Here is a 19,834-nt window from a genome sequence, read left to right as displayed (position 1 = left end):
ACACCTATAATCAGGCAAATACTATCATTATTTTTTGTTGTTCTAGATCTTTATAATGGAGTTTAAGCATCTGTCTCATTCATGGACACATTATGGGAAGGGATATGCATTAATCCATGAGCTGAATCCCACCTAAAGTACCTAGAAAAGGCAAACCTACTTGCCAGAGTCATTAATGTCACTCTTCATGATGTGTGTCTCCATGGAGGGACATTTAGAGGTCTGAAAGTGAAAAAAAGAAAGGAAACCTTTGCACAGTTTCTTGGGAAATCTCTAGACAACTCCCAGCCCAGCTACAATCCCTGTCCTGGGGAAAGATCGTAAAAGTCAGTTTATTGAGGGGATGCTTTTCAATTTCTGAGTGGTAACTGAGATTTCCCAGCAGGAACTGGCACACAGTGATGGCAAAATCATATGACCTCAATGTGCACTGGAGGCTAACCTTGAATTCGCAGTTCATTTTCTCATTTTAGCCTGTGGGCAGGGCAATGAATGATGTAACTGTGGCATGGATGAGCTGCCCAGTGTGCAGATGAAGGGGACACAGGGAGGGCTGGACTAGTTCAGAGCCTGGGTCCTTCTATCTGAGTCCCATCTCCCATGATAGAAACTTCAGAGGGAAGAGGGGGAAAGAAAAAGACAACAGTCAAATATCCTTGAAATATTCTCCCAGCTGACAGCAATTGCTGCCTCAGGGATTTCTCAGCTCAGAGATTATATAAATGTTTCCAACAGCCCTTGATTGACTTATCTGTCACCAAGGCACCTAATTGCTGTTCTAACCCCTATAGACGTTTGGCAGATGCAATATCTCGTGGTGATGAGTTTCACCATTTAAAAATGTGCTGTGTGAAGAATTGCCTCATTTTGTTCATTTTGATAATTGGGTTTGATGTCATTTAGTTCTTATACTTTGAAACACAGTGAACAGTCATCCAGTACTCATCTCCTTCCCAACACTCCTGATTTTATAGACTTCCATTGTGTCCTTCCCCAGTCACCTCTGTTTCTCAGGAAAGTGCCCTTTAATTTAATTGTTCTTCAGATGGAAACTATCCTGTATCTTTGGTCCAGTCTGGGTCCATTCTATCCTTTTTGAGCTGGACTAAGCAGCAAAACAAGCAGTAGTTTAATTACACACACATTATAGAAGTACTTAGACCATGGTTAAAAATTCAAGGCCATTCTCCATCTCTTCCATTCTCCATTTCTTTCCCCAAATTCCCTAATGCAGTTTTCACCTCTGACTGCTATCAAATATTAATCCAATGCTTTCATATTATACCTCATTTTCATTTTTCCTTTTGCCTTTGCCTTTGAAATGGTTTGGGTTGGAAGGGACCCTAAAGACCATCCAGTTCCAACCCCCTGCCATGGGCAGGGACACCTTCCACTAGACCAGGCTGCTCCAAGTCCCATCCAACCTGGCCTGGAACACTCCCAGGGATGGGAATCCTCAGCTTCTCTGGACAACCTGTGCCAGTGCCTCACCACCCTTATCTGTGCCAAGAATTTCCTCTTAACATCCAATCTAAACCTACTCTCTTGATGTGGCTGATATGACCTCTTCATCCCTGTGTGGCGAGAAACTGACTCTCCTGACTTGCTTTTATCATAAATTCTTGCATGTGGGGAAGATTATCCTTGTGAAATTGCAAAAAATTAAATCGTTCAGAAATAACCAAGAGTGGGTAATTTGCAGGTTTTTCTTCTCCTTCTCTCAACCCCTACTACCCTTGTTTTAAAAAATCAGACACAACAAGAATTCACAGCAATGTTTTAGACAGGTTTGTGCATGTATTTGGTACAAACAAACAAAAATATGTGCATTCTGTTTCATAGAGCTTACATCAATCTGACAGAACCTGAAACACAAAACAGAAATACTCTGGCTAATAAATACATCTGGGGATGAAAAATAAAAATCTATACATAAAAAATTCCAATGTCTGCTAAAGAAAATGTACACTTATATACACACTGTAAACAATAGTAATGCAACCCAACTGCAGTCCAGCTCAGGCTGACAGGGACCTTCCTTCCCTCATGGACTCATGAGAGTCCCAAAGTGACATAAAATTTTGTCATCCATCCTCAACACTTGGTTTCTTGAAGCAGCAAGGTCTGACAATGCAATAGTGACACAGAGCCAGTGCAACAATGTGAGATCTGCCATATAACCAAGGTACAGGTGCTTTGGGAAATGGCCTGTGTGGCAAAATTGGAGAAATAGGGCCATACCCTCAGTTGGTCTCACCCTTGTGGGCCAAGAGAAGTCAGTGGGATCAGACTGAATTTACCTTCTGAAGGTCTAAGCTCAATATTTCAAACTAGGGTTAACTTGGAGATTAAGGGATTCAAAGAGCAATGATCAATTTTAGATGCTCAGGCCATATTTCACACAACATTGTCCTTCCCCCCTGCCAGCAAAGGCAGCTCTGTCTACTCTAAATGAAGCTTTCCATGAGCAGTCTCAGAGTCCAGTTCTGGCACTGCATCTGCTGCAAGATGCTAAATGAAAGAGGAGCTCTGGCTTAGGTGAGAAACAATTATTTTGCCTGAATGCAGCTCAGTAATGCTCAAGGCTTTCCTACAGCACCTTCTAGGGCATCTCTTGGGGCCAGATCAGATAAGGTAAGTAACTGAGCCAGAATTTGGGTGCATGTGTTTCTGTGTGCATGTGTGTGCTTAAACAGACCTTATTTCTTCCCTGTAGGTCTGTAAAAACTTGGGATGGAGGGGCAACAAACCTCCAGACTAACCTTTCTCCCTTCTGGATGTTTGCAAGGGGCTAGAGGTTGTCAACGTAAATATTTCAAAACTGGAAAAAAAGAAAGAGGTATATGCAAAAGATCAGGGAGAGGTGTAAGCAAAAATGTCAACTCATTTATGGGAATGAACTGCTTGCCAGGAATTGCTAAATCTTCATTTATAGGAGGATGTTTGCCCACTTGTAGGAGAATGTCTGGTATTTTGGAGATGCCATGTATATATAATAAAGCAAATTGTGTATATCTATTATATGGTCATGGATGCAGAAGTTTCCATGTGGTGTGGGTGTCTGGCTGTGGAGACACACCAGATAAATCTGCTCCTGAGCATCAGAGAGTGTTTAATGGCAAATATCTGTCTTCCCCCTTGAATAGACTTTCACTTACGATATCTGTATCATCTGATCCTAATCTGTGCCCCCAGATTGCCTACATTATGTACTAGCATGTGTTAGACCTCCAAAGCAATGTCACCAGGGTCCAAAATGTGGCTCCCTGGGCGATGGGTGGGGGTGGGAGGAGTAATGATTCACTGTGACCTTCCAAGTATCACCTCCTACAGGGATCCCCGAAACACCCAGGAAACCAGTGGCAGCTGCAGTCCTTACACTGAAAAATGACCTTCTGTGTCACCCCATCATCACTGTAGGGTCTTGTTTCCCTCAGAAGCCAAAGAAACAGGGGAAAAAAAGGATGTATTTCCCCACAGAATTTTCCATGGGGTGTTGGGTCCCTGCTTTGGTGGGGTTTAACATCTCCAGATGGCAATCTCTGGCTGGTTTTGCAGACACTGGAGAACAAGCAGGTGGTAATGAGTCTGGGTTCAGTGTAAGTGCAGTGTTGCCCATGTGCTTTGGTAGGATTTTCTGCTGGGAGGGAAATATTTGGACAAAATCTGCTGGTATTTGTGCAATAATTTGTCCAGTTTGGAGTCCTGCATTGAGTAAAGGTGTTAAAGGTGTTGAGATAGGGCCAACTCCTGATACCATGTCTCAGTATACACTGTGTAAAAAAGTAAAAAATAAAAGAATTCCAAATCTTCTTCTGTTTTGTTTTCTCTTAAAGCAAATGAACAGCAGACATAAATGTGTCATTCTCTCTGCTGTGCCTCAGAGTCTTTCATCTCCCACAGCTTACTTAAACTGATGATTGCTCTTCATGAGTCATTATCTGAAATTTGAACCAGTCTGAATTTTGAAACCAATGCCTGCAATACATGGCCAAGTAGAGCTTGAGTTACCATTTTCTATGTTGTCTGGCCAAGATGGGTCTGTCATGGCTCCAGCTCCCTTGAGGTCCCTGGAGGAGGCCATGGAGCCCTCCTGAGGGGAGCTCACACTCTGGGACTCTGAGCAGGGAAAAAAGCACAATCCTTATTGACAATGCTTTTGACCACGTTAATGGACACAACCAAGGGCAATTGTTGGTAGCCACCAAAGGTTTTATGTATCAGGTATGTGGGAAATCCCTTGGAAGGAGAGTCATAGGCATGAGAAGATGCATCTACCCAAGGGAGCTCCAGCGGCACATCAGCTCCATTTTAGCTTTGACTCCATGGGTAGTAGAAACACCTTCCAAACTCAGCCATCCCAAATTTCCTGGGCCACAGTGCAGGCTAGCTGAGGACCTGAATCATTGAATCATTAAGGTTGGAAAAGACCTCTGAGATCATTGAGTCCAACCATTAAACCAGCACCACTGTTTGCCACTAAAACATGTCCACAAGTGCCACATTCACATGCCTTTTGGACACTCCCAGGGATGGTGACTCCACCACTTCCCTGGTAAGCCTGTGCCAGTGCCTGACCACACTTTCTGTGGAGAATTTTTTTCTAATATATAATCTAAACCTCACCTGGCACAACTTGAGGCCATTTCCTTTCTTCCTGTGCGAAGCCCCTGGAATGCAGCTTTATCCCACATTTTTTGAGAGAAACAGCTAGAGCAAGAAGGGCACAGAAAGTTGGGGACAACCAACAGCAAAAGGAGTACTTTTCTTTCTGTATCACAGATGGATGTGCACTAAAGCAAGGTGGATTGCAAGTGTTTCAATGGAAAGTGAAATGAGAAATGCTTCACAGGCTGGAATTAGAGGAGAGAGACCTGCACTCACATTGGTGTCTGTGTACACACCTGGATTACTCCTCTGGCCTAAAACTAAGTTACATGGAAGGGGCAAAGCTTTGACCACTGCAGAGATGATGACTAAGAGCCAGGATCCTCTCACTCTTCTTGGGACTACTCTAGGCTGCTCACCCTCCAAAGCCAAGGCTTCAGCTGGAGGTCCTCTCCAGCCCTGTAGACCCACAAGATCCCAACCCACCATATAAAGGATCAGATGCCAGACACTGCTTGGCAGTGTCCTTCCTGGAAACTGCATCTGGATGGAAACATGATCACATGTACTAAGGCAGGGGTGGCAACTTTGGGGGTTTGTTCTTTCCATTTGATTTCATGGTGGTGTTCTTAAGGCAAAGGAGACATCCTGGTTTCCCTTAATTGCACGGCTTCTTCCAAAGGCAAAGATAACCATCCACTGGAGGAGACAGCTTTTGTCCTGTGACCATATCCACCCCACATCTTCCCCTCCTGCTGGGGCTCATTAAAACGGGATATGCCATTGGGTCTTACTTGAGGAACCCATAATCCCATGGAATGGGCTGAGCTCCATGTGGGGGATGCTTGGATAACCTTTGGACAACTGCATTTTATACCTGATTGCTGCTTCCAGTCTGCCTGACAGACCCACAGATGGTATCCATCCACATTTCTGCTAGATACCTCTAAAGAAACCATCAAGAGCTGTCCCAGAGGCTTCAAATGTCTGTTTCTCGCAGCCCACAGCAGTCTGTCAAGTCATGGGTTTGATAGTCAATGGTTTCTGTGAAATCATGAGGGATCCCAATAGAGACAGACTCCACCTCTGTTTTGTAGGTGGCTGTCACCCCCGCTTTGCTGGAGCCACCCCGGATTTTGTTAGAAAGGCTGTTCATCTTCTCCTTCAGCTGGGTGGACGCTGGTTTCTGGAAAGGAGTGAGCATTTTCCAGCCCTTGAAGCTGAGTGTTCGCCTCTTACTGTCTCTCTCCTGGAAGGAGGAGTTAAATATGAAGGAGCTGTTCAGGGTGTTAATCCTGGGCCTCAGATCTGTCTCAGAGTCTTGCACTGAGCTGTTGACAGAGGCCCCTTTCCAGTGGTGGTCATAGACACGCCAGATGGGACGTCTCCTCCGGTGGCATTGGCACTTGAGCAGCCTGATGAACGCTCGCTTGAACTCCTTGCTGGAGCATGGGTAGATGATTGGGTTCACACAGCTATTGAAGTATCCCAGCCAGAAGATGATCTTGAAGACAATTTCAGAGGGCTTCAGAGATGGGAAGAAAGAACCTTGGAAGAGATTAAAAGAAATATGGTTAGAGGAAGGGGAAGGGTATGACAGGGTAAGGTAACAAGGGTGGTGGTCAGTCCAGTCTGGAAGGGGTGAGATGTGTAGAGAAGGCTGAAGGTGTGATGGGCGGCAAGGCAGTGGCACATGTTGCCCAGAAAAGCTGTGGCTGTTCCAGCCATGGAAGTGTTCAGTGCCAGGTTGGATAGGGCTTGAAGCAACCTGGTTTAGTGCAAGGTGTCCCTGCCCATTGCAGGGGGTTGGAGCTAGAGGAGCTTTAAGACCTCTTCCAACCCAAACTGTTCTGTGATTCTGCTATTAAGTCCTTGGCTAGCAACACTGTTGCCACCAGAGTGAAGATCTGGCCCCTGCAGGACTGGAAGACATACATCCTGAAGTGATAATGATGGATGATACTATGAATTTGGCAGGAGGCTCCTAGCCCCCACTGCCAAAGTGCTCCTAGCAATGAATCCAGCACCTTCAAATCAGCTGTGAGCCATTGCGGCAAGCCCATATACCTTGCAGGAGGCTGTTAATTGCTGCAGGATCTACACAGGGATGGTGGGGATGGAGGATTTTTCTTGCACCTTTCTCCATATAAACATCCATCTAACACCTCCCACTCTGAAAATTCAATGTGCACTGTGCTTTGAAGGGGATGCACTCCAGTGGAGTAAGTCCTGGTGCAGAATCCAACATTCCCATGGCCAAAACTGTTTACCTTGCTGTGGGTTCAGCCATCCTGCTCTGAAAGGATACAGGAGACTTGCACCCAAGAGGTAACTTCCACACCAGAGGGCTGGACTGAGACCCGATAGCAGGGGTTGAGGGCATCACTTTGGGGAACAGGTTCAGTGGTTCCCATGCCTCCCTGATTTATCAGCACAAGGCAGCCAAGCCCTGTCCCATTCCACATCAGACAGGGGAAAATGGTGCTGAGCTGATCAGCATGGATCAGTTCTTGATGCCTGCCTCTTCCTATGTGTTGCACTGCACTGGTCACCACTGCAACCTAAAAGGCTGGATACAGCCCTGTCACATGCACTGAGAGAAGAACAACACCCCTTAACCTCCTCCACTCATATATTTTGTGTCATCAGTGTCACACGCCCTCTGTCCAAATATCCACTGCCCCAACACTTGTCCCTGATTTGTAATCTCTCTTGTGCACCCCAACATCTATTTAGGCTTTTGCACTAGAGGTTCCGGGAGCTTTTCTTGGCTTATAAATTGGAGAATTTTTTTTTGGAGCCAGAAGATGTCAGTGTTGCTCCCACATGTCCTCATCACTTAGCATTCCCCACTCAGATCTGAAATAACTTTCTGACTCAGCCTTAATTTCTTTTAATTTTAGCTCTGGATGACAAATCTGCCACCATGTGACTGAGCGTTAATTTGTATTTTAGTAAATAACATTAACTCTGGATATCATTATTATTTTCCCTGTGCTCAAAAGCCTGGTGTCAAAACACTAAAACAGGTGCCAGGAGCCAGAAATTTGTGGCTGACACTACACAAAATCTCCCCAGGCTGTTTGTTGGAGGAAAACCATCATCCAGAAAACCAAGAGCACTGGTTCCAGCAAAGCTTTCTTATACCTATCCCTAAAAAGTGGAGAAATTACAGCCAGACTCAACATTAGGTATGTGGGTTGCTCCATCAGGGGTATGTGGGAGAAGACAGACAGATCCCAGCATGTTCTGATGGGTGGGCAGGGAAAACATAGATGAAAACATGCAGCTTAACTATCTGCTGAAGGCCTACCCAAGTCAGGCTGGAGTACACTCTGGCTGTCAATACAAGTGGAGGCACTGAACAAGGACAGGAAGCAGCACTGATGTGCTAGGAAGACCCAGGGCCTTTGTGGAAAATAATGGCATTTGCAGCTTAATGAGCAGCTGCTGGTGGTGTAGTCAATGGCTTTGAACAGAGCAGTAACAACAGGATTAGGTTTTGTGGAGGCAATGACCCCACCTTGGTTGCTTTTGATTACAGGAATTTACTCTTTCAGGGTCCGTGGTGAGATTTATAGGTTGGCTCTAGGCTGCTTGAACCATCACAATTAAAAGCCCAGTAGGAACAGCGCCCTGAGTGACAGCCAGGAGCTTTAAAACACCCCAGTGGTGCTGGGACCATCCCTCTTTGCACTGCATGTAGCATCTCCTCTGTTCTCCATCCAGCCATAGCTTTGAGCTGTCCCCCTTTCTCACACTGCCCCCAACCTACCACTCTGGACCAATAGGAACTATCGATGCTTCAGGCAATGTGGATCAGCAGTGGCTTTCCAAGCTTGGCATCAATTCCTCTCCTCAGACTCAGGTCTTGGCAATAGTGGTTGGGTCTGTTTTCCTGCCCAGTATTGTCTCTTCATTCCCCATGGAGACACCCTGAGAGAATTGGGATTGTTCAGCCTGGAGAAGAGAAGGCTCAGGGGAGACCTTCTAGCACCTTCCAGTGCCTAAAGGGGCTCCAAGTGAGCTGGGGAGGGACTTTGGACAAGGGCCTGGAGTGACAGGACAAGAAAGAATTGCTTCACAGTGCCAGAGGGCAGGGTTAGATTAGATATTGGGAATAAATTGTTCCCTGTGAGGGTGTTGAGGCACTGGCACAGGTTGCCCAGAGAAGCTGCGGTTGCTCCATCCCTGGAAGTGTTCCAGGCCAGGTTGGATGGGGCTTGGAGCAACCTGGGCTAGTGGAAGGTGACCCTGCCCATAGCCTGGAATTAGGGAGGCTTTAAGGTCCCTTCCAACCCAAACCTTTTTATAATTCAATGATTCTATGATTCCAACTGGGGTCCAGACTCTACCCAGAGCACTGAGCTCTCTGCAAGGTGATCCCTGGCTCTCAGCCCTAGGACACTGCATTGTCCCTCCTTGACCCTGTCATAGCTCAGTGTGAATATTTGGGGCAAAGACAGGTGAAGGATTTCATTAAGCACAAGATCCTGCTCATTATGTTGTTGGGGAGAGGCTCTGTGCCTCAGAGTCCCCACTGGAGAAAGGGGCTAATTACCATGAACTCTTTCACAGTGTAGCTGTGAACCCTGTATGCAGTGCTCTGGGTTCTCAGAGGAGCTGCAGCTTTATGCAGCATTTTTGAGCTTTAAGAGACAGGAAAAGAAAACAAAAAGCTATGGTAACAAAGCAAATAAAAGAAGGGTCTCTTTTTAAATTCAACTAGTAATTGCTGCTTGAGCCAAAGCTACTTAAGAGATTGGTGCTTGCTTAAAATGCCTGATGGTTGCTAAAATAACTTATATCTAGAGTTTAGCAGTTCATTGCACAATGCATTTTCTGTACTACATGCTTTGCCTGTTGCATCCAGACAGAAAACACAAATTGAAAAGAAAAAGAAGCTATGAATTCTCTGAATTTAAACTTTGGCTGGTTGTCACCCACTAGAACCTTGTGTACATCTGAAGACAAGGGGCTCATTACCATCCTCATTACCATGCAAATAAGTGTGCCGGTGGAAGGGACGTGTCCTGAGTGCATCCACAGTTTCCTCAGTTTGTCACACTGCAATGAACAGAACTAGGCAGGGAGTCCCCAGAAACTCCTTGGCTGGTAACTTTGCACATGACAAAGCATCAGGCTCTTGATGGGCACAGGGAGGCTGCACATAAGGAAGGATTGTGGGGTCTTATTTAGGGAATGAGTAAAGAATGGAAGAAATTAGCTCTTGCTTTCATACACATGAATATTCAACACCACTTTGAGGGAGGGAGGGATTTGGGCTGGGCTTTGTAACAGATATATAGGAGCATAGATGTTGTTAGAATGTGTGGAAGATGGTATTGAGTGATGGACACTTGAAGAGCTCAGGAAACACAGGAAGATGCATTCAAGGTCCAGAAATAGAAAATGGAAGTAAAAGATCAGGAATGGCAACACAGAGTGATGCACCAGCACTTTAGCCTGATACCTCAGTATAAGAGCATTTTTGATGATCTGACCCCCAAAGCATCAAAGCCAGAACAGGGCAATATCAAAGAAGAGGGAGAACAATTATGGTAGGACCTGTGGCAGAGTAAAACAGTGAAACCTGGTCTTGTTTTGAAGAGGAACTCTTCCTGGTCACTCAAAGGCAGCTGTCTGGGCACCTGTCCTGGGCATCCAGCTCAACACTTCATGGTAAAGCTTGGTGTTCTTTCCAAAGGAGGAGGCCTTGATGCCTACCTTGGGGACATTCACCTGTGGGGTGGTGTTGGTGTGGTGGGCACTGACACTACCTGCAGCATTTGTGCTGGGATCCAGCAAGCTCCTGCCATGCTGGAGCATTTGGGACCCCAGAGCCTTCACAGGGAGAGGATAATGGAGACCTAGCTTGCCCGTGACTAGGACTGCTGCTTTTGAGGATAGTACTCCCACAGGGAAGTCTCCATCCAAACTAGCCAAATCCACATGTGAAACATAGAGAGAGCCTGAGGAGTAGGGACAGACCTCTGAGGTGCCCTTTCTCCACTATGACTATCTGCACAGGGATGCTCACTCTCCTGGTGGATGGAGGATCCTGGTTATACCTCGGTGTAGGATGCTCCCAGGTAGGGTGGGATGCAGGGCCTCATCCTTTCTATTTTCCATTGCCTTGTTGAGGTCCTGTTGAGAATTTTCTCTTCTCCTAACAAATCAAAATTTGTCATAGCAATGCTGAGAGGAGTGTTAAAGTCCATTTGGGGACTTTATACCTTTCAGCATTTTATAAAACATCATTCCATGTCTTGCAAATGCTGAATCCTACTGACAGAGCTGTGCCTGAGCAAGAGCTGCAGGTCCTGTTGTAACCCTAAATAACTATCACCAGGGTCATTAAGAAATTAAGAAAGCTGCAGGTGAGCTCAGGGAAAGCCTGTTTGCCCCTTGCAAAGTAACTGAAGTCACAGTCTAAATGTGATCTGAAGACTGAACTTCATTTTTTTGGTGGTGTAAAAGTTGAGCCAATAAATTACATGCTCATGCTTTTGTTTTTGTTCCTAGTTAATGTCACTCTGCTCATATTTGGTGAAAACCAGATAAAAATCTCTGCAGCCATCTCTTCCCAACACTGTGACACCTGTTGATGGGTGGCTGGTGGATGCAATCTTCCCCCCATGTATCCAAACACACATCCCATTGTTTTTAGGTTGTTTGAACTACCACAATCTCATGATCTTTCCTTGTCTGCACTTCTCCACCCTGCCCTCCCCATGACTCACTCAAAGGTGATATCACTGGATTGTTTGGAGAGTTGCTGGTCCTAGTGTTCAGTGCTCAAAAATTTAAAGCAAAACAAGAAAAAAGACAAGTGCACAAAAGAAAGTGGAGTCAGTCCAATCCAAATTCTGGCCCTGGCTCCCAATGCACAGCCAGAATCTGAGCAGATTGCTTTCTGCTGCAGTTGGCAAAGGCAGCTTTCTTTTGAAAGGTCCTGAACAGTCCATGGCACAGAAACACTGCAGGTGTTACAGCAGGTGGGAAAAACAAAGTGGCGAAGTCATGCCCCAGTGCCATCCCACCATGAACCTGGAAATGTGAGGACCAGCAGGACTGTTCACACTGACAAGGATGTTATTGTTGCTTGGTGTGGACTTTGTATCAGGAATGGCCTTGGAAAAAAATAGCTTATGGAGAGCTGGACCTTACAGGTGTCATCACAGAAGATGGAGGCTCACAGATGACAGGTGAAAAGCAAAGAAGAGGAGATGATTCAACTCATAGGATGTTGCTCAGCTATGGTTGCCCCTGCAGTGGACATTGCATTCATAGCAGGAGGCCTTGAATGGTAAAAATTGACTGGCCAAAATCATGGAAAATAAAAAAAAATCTACCAAGGTGCAAATCACTCTGTTCTTGAGTTAGGAAGTTCCAGAAATCCATATATGCGATTAGGGCTGTGGTGGGGACGGGTGTCCCATCACTTGACCTTCTGCCAAATGAGGCCCCAAAGGTTCAGAAGTGGATGGAGGACTCCCTCAGGATGTATCAGAGCAGTAAGCAACAGAATTGTAGCTGGAACAGGAAAAGCCCTGGTATAAGAGGTACCATAGTTGCTGAAGCTCACTGTGGACTGTCCTGGCCAAAGAAAGTCATAGAATCATAGAATGCTTTGGGTTAAAAGTCAACACATCCAATCCCTGCCATGGGCAGGGACACCTTCCACTAGATCAGGTGACATCAAGTCCTGTCCAACCTGGTATTGAACACTCCAAGGGATGGGGCAGCCACAGCTTCTCTGGGCAACCTGTGCCAGTGTTTTACCACTCTTACTGCAATAAACTTCTTCCTTATGTCTAATCTAAATTGATCCTCAGCCTCTTCATTCTTTTTTTTTTTTCCTGACTCTAACAAAGTAAATTAGTTAAATCTGATCCAAAGTAATCATGAACTTCCCCTTTCTGCTCATTACCCAGCTTGCATCTCTTCTTGCCAGCTCCTTTCCAGGCCCCTATGATGGACAACATCCCTGATGCAGCTGCCAAGCTATGGAAGAACAGGATTTCTGCCAGTGTGTGGAACGGAGAGTCTCAGACTCTGACCAGACTTTCCTGACCTTCTGCCCCATCCTCTACTGAACACCTCTGCTGGGCATCTGTATGCATATCAGCATCCCTAGAGGGTTAACACCTCATTGAAACTGGTGTCATGTCTTGAAGTGATGAGAGAGTTCACTGCCCTCCTAGGGTGGATCCCAGAGCTGCTTGGAGTAGGGAGGAGGACAGCATGTTCACAGTGACTACAAAGTTTTCCCTGGAGGATGGCGTTGGGATATCGGGTGGAATTCCTCAGGCCTGTGAGCCTTCCAGCTGACTCCATAAACAATGTCACAGATAAGCAAGAGCTTTCCAATGAAAGCCCTGATGAGCTGCCTGTGTGCCTCTCTGCCTGTAGGCATTGCCTGCTTGCTCCAACTCCTGCAGCCTGATCTGGATGAGAAGAAAAGCAGGGAGAAGTCACTTATTTCCTGTCAATTGCTGACCTTCTAGGCAGTGTTGTGTTGTCCTAGGTATAGTTGGAGAGGTGCTTCTGCAGAGCCCATGGCCATGCCAAAGCCCATGGTGGGGTGTGCATACCTGGAGTGAGGGGTCCCCACGGGGAGGGAGGGAAACCTATGGTGTGATGGGGACCAGGGAAGCATGTTTGTCTGGAAGTGGTGGGGAGATTGCAATGGGAGGAGAAACCACACTGGGGGGTGTCAAAGACTATGAAAAACACCAACACTCTAAAGCAAGACCTCAAAGTTGAGGGCTGAGTGCTGTTTGCCTGTCTACAAGAGAAAGATAATGCAGCAGAGCCTTGTTCTGCTCATTTTCTGGCAAAGTGGCCCCCAAACCTGTGCCCCAGTCTCTAGGAGTATGATCCTAGTGATGCCTCCAAATGTTTTCTCTAATTTGTAGCACATCAGTAGGACTTTGACCAAAATTGCCATTTATTCGCCTCAAAGCTTACATTGGAGCTTTCCTCAGAGCGATCCCATGAATCTCGACCACTGTTGGGAATCATTGCCATGGGCATGTTTCTGAGGCATCAAATTTCCTGAAAATTGTGGGGCTCTTTAGTGAATCACCTAACTGAATTTATCTGAGCAGGTCCTTGGGCTCCTCTTACAGCCAGTGGTTTAGATGGTAGATTTTGTGGTGAGAATGAGGGGATGCATCTCATGCTAAGTGTAAGCCTGTAGTGGGCAGATGGATCACACTAGGTCTCAGATGACTGGACTCAGATGACTGGACTCAGACTTCTGGCTCATGGGCAACTACATCACAAGCATCCAAGGTTAACCTGATGGATTTCACCCTTAATGTTGTAAGCATCTGGTGGTCTGTCCTCTCTGAGAAGTTGCCAGAATTTCCCATGCATCGCTTTATCTCCTGTGCAGGACAGGACTTTCATCCCTGGAAGAATTTCACCAGTGGAGGGTGACATAGTGAGGAGTCACACAGGTACATCTATGCTGTTACCTAACAGAAACCTCACAAGTAATTTCAAGTCTTGGTTTGTGAATTGTGTTAATTTGCTTAGCATGGTCCAGCCAGACCCTGCCAGATAAATTTGGTCCAGGGAATGGTTCATGCCAGAGACCATTCTCAAAAGAACATAAGGACTTGACTGTGCAGCCTCTCAACACCTGGCTTTGCACCCTTAATGACCTCCATATACCCTCGTGCCACATCACAGGGTATGCAATGCAAAACATCTGCTTCAGACTCCAGTTCCACTCTGGTGGGCTTGCCACACCTGGAGTACTGTGTTCTGTTTTGGTCCCTGTTATGCAGGAGATGGACAGGCTGGAGAGGGTCCAGAGAGGGGTCAGAAGATGATTCATGCACCGGGAAGCTGCCATGTGAGTAAAGGCTGAGAGAACTGGGTTTGTTCAGCCTTGAGAAAAGAAGGCTGAGAGGAGATCTTAGCACCATGTTCACACATTTAAAGGGTGGCTGCAAAGAAGATGGGACTCTTTTTTTACAAGGAGTCATGGAAAAGATGAGGGATAATGGGTACAAGTTACTCCCGGGGATATTCCTATTGCACAGACTTTTTCACAAAATCAGCAATCAGCTATTGTAATAAACTCCCCAGGGAAGTGGTGGATTCCCCAACATTAGACACTGTTAAGATTCAGCTGGACAAGGTGCTGGGCCATCTTGTCTAGAAAGGTTGGACCAGATGACCCTTGAGGTCTCTTCTAATTGGTATTCTATGATTCTATGAGTTTTTCCTTCTTGATTTTTAATAGAAACTCTGTGGACTTTACTCAGGCAGGATTATGCAGAGGAAAGGGAGAAAGGCTCTGAAACCAGACTGTAAACCAAGCTCACTCTGTAATAAATCTTTTAGATGGTTAAGGCACTGCTTTAATGAGACAATCACAGAATAATTTGGGTTGGAAGGGACCTTGAAGACCATCTAGTTCCACCTCCCCTACCATGGGCAGGGACACCTTCCACTAGACTGTACAGAGGCCCTGGTGGCCCCACACTTGATGTTAGACATTGTCATCTCCATGTCCTCAAACCAAGCTGTCCATTAACTCACCTCAACACTGCCCTGTTCTGTAATAGCCTTTATAGCTGCTTGGTTAATCTTCTAAGCAGAAGGGTTGAGCAGCAGATTCAGGACACAGACAGTGCTGAAGAGAGCAGGGTCAGGAGGAAGATGGACTTTGAAATGAGTCACAAAATGAAAAAGAAGACAAATATATAGGCTTTTTGCATCTGACTTCTAGTATAGATTCCCTTAAAGGTAACATTTTTGCAGTGTTTCTTGTGCTTGGGAAAGATATATGTGTATCCAACTGCCTGTTCCTTAATGATTCACAAATAATAGCCTGACTCCAGCCCCAAAGGGGATTTTAAAACAAATCTTAGAATCATGAGACTCAGCAAAAGGACATAAATAAAATTCTGGAAAAAAAAAGACAAGACTGAACAGTCTGGCAAATCCAAAGGGAGATATCAGGAAGGTTCATATTTACCAGATGCAAATGAAGAAAAAAAAAAGTCTCCTGAGAGAAGGAAAAAGTCAGGGTAACCGAGTCACATGTCAAGAGCTCTTGCCTTGCTGTCTGAGCAGGAAGGAGACTGGAATCCATGTGCTGATGTTAGAGACCACAGCGAGATTCTTGCCTGGATGGTTCAACAGAGGAAACATGCTTGGGGCAGTCTTTAAAAAGAAAATTTCCATCTGGCTCAGGATGTGAATGAACACAATGGCCTTGTGGGGTTGCTAGGTTCCCTCCAGGGCAGTGCAAAACTCGGTGTGTCACTCAGAGAGGAGCACTCCCATGGCTCTCCGTTCTGCAAACAGGAGCATCCCAAGCGTGATGGTGGTGCTGTGGCTGAGCCCAAGAGGCTCTTCTCTGCACGATGGCATCTCCAGCACACCTCAGGGGAACACAGCCAGTATGAGCAGGGAAGGGAAGCGTTCATGGATGAGCTGACTAGCTGCCATCTCAGTGGGAGCAAGCCCTAGGTAGAACGTCTCACGGGCAAAAGTTCAGCCACAGGCACTGATTTTACATGAACAGATAGTGATAGGATAAGGGGAAATGATTTCGAACTAAAAGAGGAGATAATTAGATTGGTTATTAGGATGAAATTCTTTACACAGAGGGTGGTGAGGCTCTGGAACAAGTTGGCCAGAGAAGCTGTGGCTGCCCCATCCCTGGAAGTGTTCAAGGCCAGACTGGATGGGGCTTGGAGCAACCTGGTCTAGTGGAAGGTGTCCCTGCCCATGGCAGGGGGTGGAACTAGATGGTCTTTAAAGTCTCTTCCAACTCAAACCATTCTGTGATTCTATGCAAAACTGTTAATCCTCATAATTTTTTGCTAGCTGGCTCCCTTATACTCTCGTTTTCCATGAACCATTTACCAAGTCTTCATGGACTATCAAGATCTGAAGATGACAGTTTGGAAACTATTATTCTAGACTTAATGCTTCTTGCATTTATTGACAGTGGCACCTGGTGGTGAACCCTCTGACTGCCTTCCACTGTGCAACTCCTTTTAAGAGCTTCCCTAAGCCTCCTTTTGTAAGCAACTGTTGTTCTTTGGTGGGTACTACAAACAAAAGTCTGGCTTCAACTCACCTCCAGGATAAAATGTCCCTTCTCTGTCAAGCTGCCTACACTATGGCCAGAAACTCTGGGAAATTGTATTTTTCCCAAACCAAAGAGTAAGCTTGGGAAATCCTGTAGAAAAGGAATGGAGGGGAATGATTCTCAAGCAAGCCATCCAAGTCTTGGAAAAACCACTGTGTTTGCTGGGTTGGACCCAAGACTACTCTTTGTTTTTCCAACTCAGAAGTTCTTTTCTCTGCACTTGGTTTTCTAAGAATGTGAACTCACCCGCCCCGTCCTGTTTACAAGCTCGTAAATATGTAGATCAGATTTGGCTGCAGGGTAGGCCTTGGAAGGGCTGAATCCTGCTGGGAACACATGGCATTTTATGTACAGTAAGGCCAGATCTGAGCTGCACAAAGGAAAAAGGCAATTTTTCATTGGGCCCAACCCAACATGGGAAAAAATCTCCCCCAGTGCAAAATGCACAAGTCCTGACTTCAATTTTACAGCACAGAGTGAGCTCACCTTGGGCAGGGGAGCCTCACCAGGACCCAAACACAGGTGACACCATTGATCTAGAAGGATGCTACAGTGAAAGGTGTACTGTGGTGGCTGATTGCTGGGAATACTGGTGGCACCCAGTCTGGAGAACTTGCCAGTGGTGAGATGTCAGCATTTGGAAAACACACTATCAAGGGGAAGTGTGGGAGCTTCCTCAGTGCGTTTCCACCGTGCCAGTCCCAAGGACATTCTGTTTACATCAGGACTGGGCAGACAGCACGTCACTGGCCATGGAGCCTGGCACTGCAGCCTGTGCCCACTCCCAGTGTCAGTGGCTCCGAAGAATGCTGAACAGCATCCTCCAGAGCTCCGCACTGCTAGACCCGGTGCTGTGGCGTCATGGAGGAAAGGGTGGAGAAGAAAGGATGGGGGAGGTTGATATTTTCAGCTCTGATGAAAAATCATGACTGATTTCACAGGCTCAGGAGAAGTTATTCAAGACCAGCCAGCCAACTTCTTATTCCTTTTCAGTCTTAGAGGGGAAAATCCTCCAACGCCTGCCCTGTTTCCGCACTCAGCTCCAAGGCACAGCCCTTTTGGCTTTAGCTTGCATGGAAAAATCCACAGTTTCTCATCATTTGCCTTCTCTTTCTTTATACTTTTTTTTTTCTGTGACAAGAAGGGAAGCTTCAAAAAAATAAAATACTCATATTTCCTTCTTATCCCCCAACCTGGAATCATTCAGGGGATAGCAAAGAGTTGGTCTGTCTCACCCCAGCCCTGAAAGCCATTTTTCAGCTGATATGAAGCTCTAAAAACATTGCACTTCAAAAGGAGTAATTTTCCCCCTCTCAGAAAACAATGGGTGAGTGGAATGGGCTCCAAAAATATAACAGGAATGGTGAGATAACAACATCCTCATCACTCCCAACAGTTCCTGAAGCCCTTAACTCAAAGGGATATATTCTCCTGTTGAATGCTACATTGGTTGATGTGAAGAATCCCTCTTAGTCCTTTTCCCCATCTCCACAGGGAGGGTCATGTCATCTCTTTGATATGGCTAATGATACATACAATCATGAAATAGTTTGGGTTGGAAGGGACCTTATAGACCATCTAGTTCCAACCCCCAGACATGGACAGGGATGCCACTCACTACATTAGGTTGCTCTTATCTGGTTATTTGGCAGTGATGCAGTTAAGTCATAGCTCTGTGGGTACAGTGAACAGGAGCAGGACAGCCAAACGGAGTTTTAAGGAGATGTTTCAGGAGTGAGAATGCAAAAAACATGCTGCATTGCCTGGTTTAAATGCCCCTACAGGGCAATGGGATCTCTGCTGAGGAGAGATGGGTGCCACGAAGTGTCTTATTACAGTGATGAGGCTCATACTCCACTGACATGCTTCCTGCTCCATCTCAGCCCTATCTCTACTTTTTTTAAATCGCTGATCCTGAAGGGAAAAAGATCAAGATTTGCATTCAATTTTCACGGCAATTTGAGTACCTCCCAAAAGATATCTTCCTGCCTCTCTCTTGCCTTTTCATTAGGTAAACAAGTCTCTTTGCCTCCTGTCATCTTCGCTCACTGCTCAGAAGTAATAGACATGGGATATGGGGTGCACTCCTCATTAACTTTTGGATATGCTAATTTGGCATATTTACTTCTCATTCCAGGGAAGCGACCCTAAGTGGACTTTCCAATCTGCCTTGGGAAAGTGCTGCTTTTGTGGAAAGTCCCTCTCAAGAAAGGACTAATCCCAGGAAATTGTTATCTTCTCTTCTTCCACCATCACCAAGTAGTTTCTGACTTGCCACCTCCCTCTTAGGACACTTTGGTGAGTTCGCATGTCAAAGGGACAAAAATGCCAAATATAACTTGGTTTGCTTGTGCAGTTCACCAGCAGTGCTGGCTAAAGGCAAGGAGTCTGGGGATCCATCACCGAACCCTGAATGTCTTGGTCAGTAGGTCTTCAAGTAGAGTTGTTCAGTCTTGTCTTTGTGCAATGAATTTATGGCTGGGTAAGGAAACTCTACACCTGCTGTGAGGCAGGACTGAGCTTGCCTTCATTGCAGATCCCCTACAAATTGCCTCCAGATATTCAAAACATAGAAAAGAGTGGTTTTCCTGGCAACTGAAACCATCTGTATGCTTCTTCAAGACTATCATATTGCTTGAGCCTAGAGACAGATATCTTGTACTATTGGGTGAAGCTAAGACATGTGATGGTCCCTAACATAAAGGTCATGGCACAGATTTTAGAGGTAGTTACAAACTGAACTCTCTTTAAACTCACAGATATTAAGCATGAAAATGTCTTCTGAACATGAGGATTCCCAGTATTGCATGTATTAGCAATAATGTCAGTTCTGGATCAGTATTTATGCTCACCCTGAACAGTAGCATGTGAGAATATTTTAGTGAAATGGTTCTTTAGACTAATCTTTCCTTACAGCAACAAGTTGATGACTTACTTTTATAGCCACCTCCCTCACAGAAAGGCTGTCAAGGCTGTTGGCAAAAAGGCAATGTGTAATCCACCTAGGAGTAACATTTCACAGAGAATTAATAATAATAGCTCACACTCTGATCATAAAAGGCTAAGAACAAGAACAGATGAACCAGACCAAGGAAGACTGAA

The 19,834-nt window shown here is 45.7% G+C and overlaps 1 protein-coding gene across 1 annotated transcript in view; it reads right to left on the bottom strand.

The window, feature by feature from the left end:
• Window positions 1-5,587: 5,587 nt before the first annotated feature.
• ADRA1D (adrenoceptor alpha 1D) overlaps window positions 5,588-19,834 on the bottom strand; it is a 38,432-nt gene continuing 24,185 nt past the window's right edge. Inside the window, exon 2 of the mRNA XM_009083563.1 lies at window positions 5,588-6,156. Coding sequence (XP_009081811.1) covers window positions 5,588-6,156 — 569 coding nt within the window. The remainder of the gene's footprint in view (window positions 6,157-19,834) is intronic.

This window comes from Acanthisitta chloris, unplaced genomic scaffold (assembly GCF_000695815.1).
Source record: "Acanthisitta chloris isolate BGI_N310 unplaced genomic scaffold, ASM69581v1 scaffold18001, whole genome shotgun sequence".
In the NCBI taxonomy this organism is placed as follows: domain Eukaryota; kingdom Metazoa; phylum Chordata; class Aves; order Passeriformes; family Acanthisittidae; genus Acanthisitta; species Acanthisitta chloris.
Note: the sequence above shows the minus strand (reverse complement) of the source record. Positions and strands in the feature narration are given on the sequence as shown.